Source organism: Oncorhynchus masou, chromosome 12 (genome assembly GCF_036934945.1).
Source record: "Oncorhynchus masou masou isolate Uvic2021 chromosome 12, UVic_Omas_1.1, whole genome shotgun sequence".
NCBI lineage: Eukaryota > Metazoa > Chordata > Actinopteri > Salmoniformes > Salmonidae > Oncorhynchus > Oncorhynchus masou.
Genome location: NC_088223.1, coordinates 13,413,743 through 13,423,047, shown reverse-complemented (window position 1 = coordinate 13,423,047; position 9,305 = coordinate 13,413,743). Strand labels below are relative to the sequence as shown.

The 9,305-nt window shown below is 47.9% G+C and overlaps 1 protein-coding gene across 1 annotated transcript in view; it reads left to right on the top strand.

Annotated features, from left to right (window-relative positions):
• LOC135549580 (stathmin-2-like) overlaps positions 1-8,901 on the top strand; it is a 17,776-nt gene extending 8,875 nt beyond the window's left edge. Inside the window, exons 2-5 of the mRNA XM_064979670.1 lie at positions 5,479-5,574; positions 5,740-5,918; positions 6,180-6,371; positions 6,618-8,901. Coding sequence (XP_064835742.1) covers positions 5,479-5,574; positions 5,740-5,918; positions 6,180-6,371; positions 6,618-6,677 — 527 coding nt within the window. The 3' untranslated portion in view covers positions 6,678-8,901. The remainder of the gene's footprint in view (positions 1-5,478; positions 5,575-5,739; positions 5,919-6,179; positions 6,372-6,617) is intronic.
• Positions 8,902-9,305: the final 404 nt, after the last annotated feature.

The following is a 9,305-nucleotide window of genomic DNA, read 5'->3' as shown; positions in this document are numbered from 1 at the left end:
CCCCCTTTTCTCCTCTATGGGAGGGGTTAACCCAGTCCCCCTTTTCTCCTCTATGTGAGGGGTTAACCCAGTCCCCCTTTTCTCCTCTATGGGAGGGGTTAAACCAGTCCCCCTTTTCTCCTCTATGGGAGGGGTTAACCCAGTCCCCCTTTTCTCCTCTATGGGAGGGGTTAACCCAGTCCCCCTTTTCTCCTCTATGGGAGGGGTTAACCCAGTCCCCCTTTTCTCCTCTATGGGAGGGGTTAACCCAGTCCCCCTTTTCTCCTCTATGGGAGGGCTTAACCCAGTCCCCCTTTTCTCCTCTATGGGAGGGCTTAACCCAGTCCCCCTTTTCTCCTCTATGGGAGGGCTTAACCCAGTCCCCCTTTTCTCCTCTATGGGAGGGGTTAACCCAGTCCCCCTTTTCTCCTCTATGGGAGGGCTTAACCCAGTCCCCCTTTTCTCCTCTATGGGAGGGGTTAACCCAGTCCCCCTTTTCTCCTCTATGGGAGGGGTTAACCCAGTCCCCCTTTTCTCCTCTATGTGAGGGGTTAACCCAGTCCCCCTTTTCTCCTCTATGTGAGGGGTTAACCCAGTCCCCCTTTTCTCCTCTATGGGAGGGGTTAACCCAGTCCCCCTTTTCTCCTCTATGTGAGGGGTTAACCCAGTCCCCCTTTTCTCCTCTATGTGAGGGGTTAATGCAGTCCCCCTTTTCTCCTCTATGTGAGGGGTTAACCCAGTCCCCCTTTTCTCCTCTATGTGAGGGGTTAACCCAGTCCCCCTTTTCTCCTCTATGGGAGGGGTTAACCCAGTCCCCCTTTTCTCCTCTACCTCCACATCTTCTGGAAAGGAGTTGTTAAAACGCCTATCATAGAGAGCTAACCCAGTCCTCCTCTCTGCTCTCTCCTCTCATTCTCTTCCCTCTCTGCTAGGAGGGGTTAACAAGCCCATCGGAGAGTCAGAGAGATAACGCTACATGTGAGAGTTCATCTGATGCACCGTGGCGTCTGCTAGGCTGAGAGCTGGCTGTTGTGGCAGACAGATAGAGACAGGGAGAGGAGAGGGGTAGTCTGGTGGTGCAGCACCACTGCTGTAGGTGCTAGAATACACTTCATTCGAACAGACAGAAAGACAGGGAGATGGTTCTGCCAGGTGTGTAACAGCAGAACGTCCATGGGCACTAGCTACACTTCTCTCCTCCATGTCGAACTGTAAATCTTAGAGCTTTACTTTTCTCAGTGTTGACTCCCAGCCAGGGACATCAGTCAGGGGGTCAATGTAGCACATTTCAGCCCTGCTGCCCACAGCGAGTGATCATATAAACTGGGTTCTACTTGGCATGTCGAGGTGCCCAGACGGTACCCTGTGCCTTCAGACACTGTACTGTACACTATAAACAGCAGCCAGGAGAGGTAGAGGACATAGCCAGACTGTCTGTTGCAGTACAATATGATGGAGTAGATGTCTTCTTTCTGCTGGCTCCCTGATGGGATGCTACAGTAGGTTCACATCCCACTTTGGATGCCAGTACAGCTCTGTAACATTCTAACCTGGAATCACTATTGATTCACTTAACAGTCATGATGGCACTGTTGGTCCCCTACCTTATGGAGGTACTTAAAAAAGCCGGGGAAGACAACTGCTTTCCAGAGTCTTTCTCTCAAGCAGTGATTACTGTAATCCATAAGAAAGGGAAAAACCCGCTAAAGTGTGCCTCCTACAAACCAATCTCTCTCCTTAACACCGATTGTAAACTGGTCACCAAGATGCTCTCTAAGAGACTGGAGTCATGTCTTCCCCTGTTGGTCAACCCAGATCAGACTGCCTCATAATTAATAGATTGTCCTCCAATAATCTCAGAAGGTTCTTTGATATAATTCACCTTGCTAACAAAAACAAAATACCTAGTGTCGCAGTCTCCCTCGACGCTGAGAAGGCCTTTGATAGGGTTGAATGGCCATACCTCTTTCACGTCTTGGAAAAGTTCGGTTTAGTTAACGTGTTTGTAAACTTGATAAAATCACTCTTCAAATCTCCTAAAGCTAGGATTGCTACCAATGGGATTACTTCCTCCTCTCCCTCTCTCTATAGGGGGAACAGACACGGTTGCCCAATTTTTTTATTTATTTTTTAAATATTTTTTTTTACCTTTATTTAACTAGGCAAGTCAGTTAAGAACAAATTCTTATTTTCAATGAAGGCCTGGGAACAGTGGGTTAACTGCCTGTTCAGGGGCAGAACGACAGATTTGTACCTTGTCAGCTCAGGGGTTTGAATTTGCAACCTTCCGGTTACTAGTCCAACGCTCTAACCATGCTCTAACCACTAGGCTACCCTGCCGCCCCAACCTCTTTGCCCTCGCCATCGACCCGTTGGCTGAGGCCATTAGAACGTGCCCTGACATACATGGCTTTAAGGTGGGCCCCCATACCCATAAGTTATCACTCTTTGCCCTCGCCATCGACCCGTTGGCTGAGGCCATTAGAACGTGCCCTGACATACATGACTTTAAGGTGGGCCCCATACCCATAAGTTATCACTCTTTGCCCTCGCCATCAACCCGTTGGCTGAGGCCATTAGAACGTGCCCTGACATACATGACTTTAAGGTGGGCCCCATACCCATAAGTTATCACTCTTTGCCCTCGCCATCAACCCGTTGGCTGAGGCCATTAGAACGTGCCCTGACATACATGACTTTAAGGTGGGCCCCATACCCATAAGTTATGACTCTTTGCGGATGACCTTATCTTATTTCTAACGAACCCAGAACATTCCTTCTCTCACTCACTTACAGAACCTATTACAGTGTTATAGTTCTTTCTCTGGATATAAGGTCAATTTACCGTTGTCTGTCTTTGACCATCATACCATCAAGCACAAGTTTCCTTTTAGATGGTTGCCTATGGGCTTCACATATTTGGGCATAATGGTGGATGGTAATCTGAACAACCTCTATAAACTCAATCTGGCAAGTTTGTTGCAAAAGTTGGAGGGTGACCTTTGTAAATGGATGGACTTACCTCTCACTCTACTGGGTAGAATCAACGTAATTAAAATGAATGTCCTGCCCAGGTTTCTATATCTGTTTCAATCTCTCCCTTTCCCTGTTCCCGCAGCATTCTTTTCCTCTCTTGACAAGCTGACCAGACGGTTTATCTGGCACGGCAAAACCCCTAGGGTTGGCCTGGATAAACTGACCCTTGATTACGGTCAAGGGGGCTTAAACCTACCCAATTTTAGAATGTACTATTGGACTGCACTGTCTAGGTTTCTGGCTCAGAGATTTGACAATGGTCCCTCTCCCTCATGGTTGAACATTGAAAAGCTTGAGGTAAATGATGACACTGGGGCAGAATTGTTTTACAAATGGGACAGAAAAATGTATAAAAACCATCACAGACAACCCTTTAATCATACATTCTGTCCTGGCATGGTGCAAACTGCATGAGCTGTTCGGACGAGGAGGATTCCTTTCCCCTAAAATCCCTTTATGGAACAATAGATTGATCCCTATGTTTTTCCAGAATAGTAACTTTAGACCATGGTCTGATAAGTGGATCACTCTTCTGGAACATTGTTATGAGGAGGGAGTTCTCATGTCTTTTGATCAGCTGAAACAGCAATACCACTTGTCTAACAGGGACTTCTTTAGCTACCTACATACTACAAAACTTTATTAGGGTGACTCTCAAGGGACAATGGAACCTATTGAACAACTCTGCCACGCAGACCAACCACTGTTCAAGACCATTTCCCGTGTATACGATGCTCTTATGTCAGGACTAACACTGCCTGGGCTAGACAAACCCCGACTTAGATGGGAGAAAGATCTGGGTATTGATCTTGATGAGGATCTATGGAGTGACCTATGCAGGGATGGTGTTACATCCACATTGAACTCCAGATACAGACTGATCCAGTTTAATTTCTTCCATCAGAGCTCTATATCACCCCATCGAGACCACTGTGGAGAATGAATCCTGTGGGAAGGTGGTCGACCACTGTGGAGAATGAATCCTGTGGGGAGGTGGTCGACCACTGTGGAGAATGAATCCTGTTGGGAGGTGGTCGACCACTGTGGGGAATGAATCCTGTGGGAAGGTGGTCGACCACTGTGGAGAATGAATCCTGGGGGGAGGTGGTCGACCACTGTGGAGAATGAATCCTGGGGGGAGGTGGTCGACCACTGTGGGGAATGAATCCTGTGGGAAGGTGGTCGACCACTGTGGAGAATGAATCCTGGGGGGAGGTGGTCGACCACTGTGGAGAATGAATCCTGTTGGGAGGTGGTCGACCACTGTGGAGAATGAATCCTGTGGGGAGGTGGTCGACCACTGTGGAGAATGAATCCTGTGGGAAGGTGGTCGACCACTGTGGAGAATGAATCCTGTTGGGAGGTGGTCGACCACTGTGGAGAATGAATCCTGTGGGAAGGTGGTCGACCACTGTGGAGAATGAATCCTGTTGGGAGGTGGTAGACCACTGTGGAGAATGAATCCTGGGGGGAGGTGGTCGACCACTGTGGAGAATGAATCCTGTGGGGAGGTGGTCGACCACTGTGGAGAATGAATCCTGGGGGGAGGTGGTCGACCACTGTGGAGAATGAATCCTGTTGGGAGGTGGTCGACCACTGTGGAGAATGAATCCTGTGGGAAGGTGGTCGACCACTGTGGAGAATGAATCCTGTGGGAAGGTGGTCGACCACTGTGGAGAATGAATCCTGTGGGAAGGTGGTCGACCACTGTGGAGAATGAATCCTGTGGGAAGGTGGTCGACCGCTGTGGAGAATGAATCCTGTGGGAAGGTGGTCGACCACTGTGGAGAATGAATCCTGTGGGGAGGTGGTCGACCACTGTGGAGAATGAATCCTGTGGGGAGGTGGTAGACCACTGTGGAGAATGAATCCTGTGGGGAGGTGGTCGACCGCTGTGGAGAATGAATCCTGGGGGGAGGTGGTAGACCGCTGTGGAGAATGAATCCTGGGGGGAGGTGGTCGACCGCTGTGGAGAATGAATCCTGGGGGGAGGTGGTCGACCGCTGTGGAGAATGAATCCTGTGGGGAGGTGGTCGACCGCTGTGGAGAATGAATCCTGGGGGGAGGTGGTCGACCGCTGTGGAGAATGAATCCTGGGGGGAGGTGGTTGACCGCTGTGGCGATCAGAGCATAGGAGGACACACACACACACACACACACACACACACACACACACACACACACACACACACACACACACACACACACACACACACACACACATCCCACTTCACTTCACAGTCTGCACAAACAAAGCCCAATGAAATGGGGCTTAGAAACCTCAAGCTGATTCTTCTCACCAGACTAGACCGCCTTTGATGATCATGCGTTCTTTTATTTTTAAGGATTTGCTGAATATGTATTTTCCTAAACATCTAAAGATGGCGATGCAATGTGATATGATAATTTATGAGGAGGAGAAAGTAGGATAACTGTCTGTCTGCGTGCGTGTGTTCTCCACAGCGTACAAAGAGAAGATGAAGGAGATGTCTGTCCTGTCTCTCCTCTGCTCCTGCCTTTACCCAGAGACACGTAAGAACCTGGTGGGAGAGTTCCAAGGTAAACAGAAATGTCACCTGACTTTTTAAAATGTTTTTTTTTTTCAACTTACAGCAAAGGCAACCAAGAGACAATTAAAAACAAAAGTGAAAGTTTGATTTGCGGTAATATTATCACTACAAAGGCAGGATTTAGATTTTCCCTCTGTCCGTCCCCTTCTTCTAGTAGCAGGCATGGAGGTGAAGCCCATCAACAAGCGTGCCTCTGGCCAGGCCTTCGAGGTGATCCTGAAGCCCCCCTCTCCGGTGTCGGACGCAGCCCACTGCGTCACCTCGCCCCCTAAGAGGGAGGTCTCTCTGGAGGACATCCAGAAGAAGCTGGAGGCCGCTGAGGACCGGAGGAGAGTGAGTCCGTTAGCATAAGCGGACAACTTAATTCCGTCACTGTATCACACTGAATCATGCTAGCATATTACACTTTGTCCTATCCTTCTTAGCCTATACGTTGGCTTGGCTTAGACTTTGACTGTTATACTTACTTACTAAGCAATGATCATATTCATCAGGCAAAGGAATGACACTAAAACTAATTATTACCCTCTCGTTCCCACCTTGTATCTTGGATTATCCTGCATTCTACTCTATTCTATTCTTTCACCGCTTCAGTCCCAGGAGGCCCAGGTTCTCAGGGCCCTGGCAGAAAAGCGGGAGCACGAGAGAGACGTGGTGATGAAGGCCATGGAGGAGAACAGCAACTTTAGCAAGATGGCAGAGGAGAAGCTGACCATGAAGATGGAGCAGATCAAGGAGAACCGCCAGGCCTACCTGGCCTCCATCATGGAGCGCCTGCAGGAGAAGGTGAGAATAGAGTTTGGTGGGAAAGATGGTAGGTGGAGACAGCAAGACCAGGGGAGTGGACAAGGGGTTGATATTTTTCTGTAGGTGCTTCGAGCATCATTCACGGATGAAAAACTGGCTATTGTAGTTGAATATGTCAGATGAAAGGGAAGCGTAAATTGACAGACTTGAACCAGAGAGTCTCAGGGCCGGGTCAGTATTGAGAGGTGTCCAACATGGCAGCATCTCTCTCTGTGTTGTCCTCAGGAGAGGCATGCCCAGGTGGTGCGCAGGAACAAAGAGCTGAGGGAAGAGCTGACAGCGTGAGCAGGCGAGGGACGCCACAAACCATCGTACCCCCCTACAGCCACCCTCCTGTACCCTGTACTCCTCCGCCCCCTCCCAAGGGACTCCCCTGACAACCCCACTTCTACAGCACCCCCAGCGTCAGAAGACCCCCCAGAGTGAGGAAGAGGACCCACCGGCACCCCACACCAACAGCATTAGCAAATGGGGGGATTGCAAAAAAAAATGACCAAAATGTCACCCACTCCTCCCTAATAAATAATGTTTTTGCTCAATTTCAAATGCTGAAAAGATGAAAAGCCAACCAAGTTATAGTGGGTATTGTTTTTTGTAAATACTTATTTTTTTGTTATATACAGTAGGATAGTACAGCAGAAGTATTGCAGTGTGCCATTTTAGCATTTTCTCTTATCTATGGATGTACTTTTATTGAATTTTTTTTCTCAAACAAAAATCGTTTGCAGTTTCTCTCGTACTATAAGGCTTCTGTGTTGTTGTGAGTTCGCCAGCTAGCCGACGTACGTTTGCGCTGGTCATTTTCTGACCATGTCTGTTTCTGTGTCAGTCAGTCAGTCAGTCAGTCAGTCAGTCAGTCAGTCAGTGTGGGGATGATGATAATACAGGCTGCTCATTGACTTCCAGGAGAGAGACTAGCTAGACATTAGGAGAATACTATAGCTTTTATGAGCCGATTCTCTCCTGTCTGTCTGTCTGATCTCCCACTCTCTTGCATAGAGTAGTTCATTCACACACATGCAAGCGCACACACATACACAGACTGAGGAATTTGGCAAACGTGACATGTCATTTAAGAGGAGCTTGCTAAATTCTGTCAGTTGGGCATCGCAGAAGTCACATGACATCCTTGGTTCATACCGTGATGTCACAGAGGGGTGTAATGGTCCATTCTCGTTCCCAAGACCCCCTGCGTCATCTGTCAATCACTCTCTCAGCATGTACTGTATGTACCATCTTAGACGTGTAGATAATGTAATCGTGCCTAGAATGCTACAAGCTCATATAGCGGTTAACGCTTAAGCAATGGTAGATCACTAAGTAACATCCATGTCCTTAAATAGGCTAATGGGCCCTCTCAGCTCTTTCATGTTGTGCCACAGAGGAACCAAGCCAAATGCTACTACGGAGGTTTCACTCTCTATGGAGAATCATAGTTTGACTCTCTCACTATTGAGAATGAGTCATTGTACCGTCGTCTCTTAACTGTGTACGGCAAACTATGGCACAGGAGAACAAGTAGGCAACATGAAGACAAGAAAACAACCAACACACAGACATATCATAACATCGAGAAGATCCTGACATGACAATGGAAGACAAAGGGTGCATGTTTCAGTAGGGGTGGGTGGATGTGTGTGAGAGAGTGTGCATGTTTCAGTAGGGGTGGGTGGATGTGTGTGAGAGAGTGTGCATGTTTCAGTAGGGGTGGGTGGATGTGTGTGAGAGAGTGTGCATGTTTCAGTAGGGGTGGGTGGATGTGTGTGAGAGAGTGTGTATGTTTCAGTAAGGGTGTGTGTGAGAGTGTACATGTTTCAGTAGGGGTGGGTGGATGTGTGTGAGAGAGTGCATGTTTCAGTAAGGGTGTGTGAGAGAGTGTGCATGTTTCAGTAAGGGTGGGTGGATGTGTGTGAGAGAGTGTGCATGTTTCAGTAAGGGTGGGTGGATGTGTGTGAGAGAGTGTGTATGTTTCAGTAAGGGTGGGTGGATGTGTGTGAGAGAGAGTGCATGTTTCAGTAAGGGTGGGTGGATGTGTGTGAGAGAGTGTGCATGTTTCAGTAGGGGTGGGTGGATGTGTGTGAGAGAGTGTGTATGTTTCAGTAGGGGTGGGTGGATGTGTGTGAGAGAGAGTGCATGTTTCAGTAAGGGTGTGTGAGAGAGTGCATGTTTCAGTAAGGGTGTGTGAGAGAGTGTGCATGTTTCAGTAAGGGTGGGTGGATGTGTGTGCGCATGTGCTGTTTCTCTGGTTTAGAGCTTAATTATACCAGCCAGGAGGTTTGAGCTGTATATCCAACCGTCCGTCACATACTAATGACATCACAGCGTCCTGTCTGCGACATCTCAACATCCTGTCTGTGACATCACAGGGTCCTGTCTGTGACATCACAGCGTCCTGTCTGTGGTGATGAACCTGGCTGTCTCTCTCTCTTCCTGTTTGTGTGTTTTCCCCCTCCACATATATCTTTGTGAGCAAGCTGTGGTAATTAAAGGTTTGGGGTTCTGTGAATGATATTGGCTTTGTTTGTTCTTATTCTTTTTTATTTTATTGCCTTTGAATATGACAAAAATAATTCAAAGGACCAATGAAAAAAAATTGTTTATATCTGTATTATCCTAGAATGTTTATTTCTGTCTCTGAATTAGTTTTGAGAAATAAAACAAAATATGGAAGAGACAAAGGAGAATAGGTGGTCTCCCACAGTTGTAGAGTCACATATGACCAGCAGGTGGGGACAACATGTCACAGTTGGCAGTGCTGTAACAACTTGACCCCCGTACAAGAAGGCAAATTACAGACTCCTCTTTGAATCTGCGTATTTCTCCAAAGCTCAGTTGTCCAGTTGACTGCACAACACTACCAGGACCTAGAATCAATGGAGACACTCAGGTTTTTTAATCATATATCTCTTGACA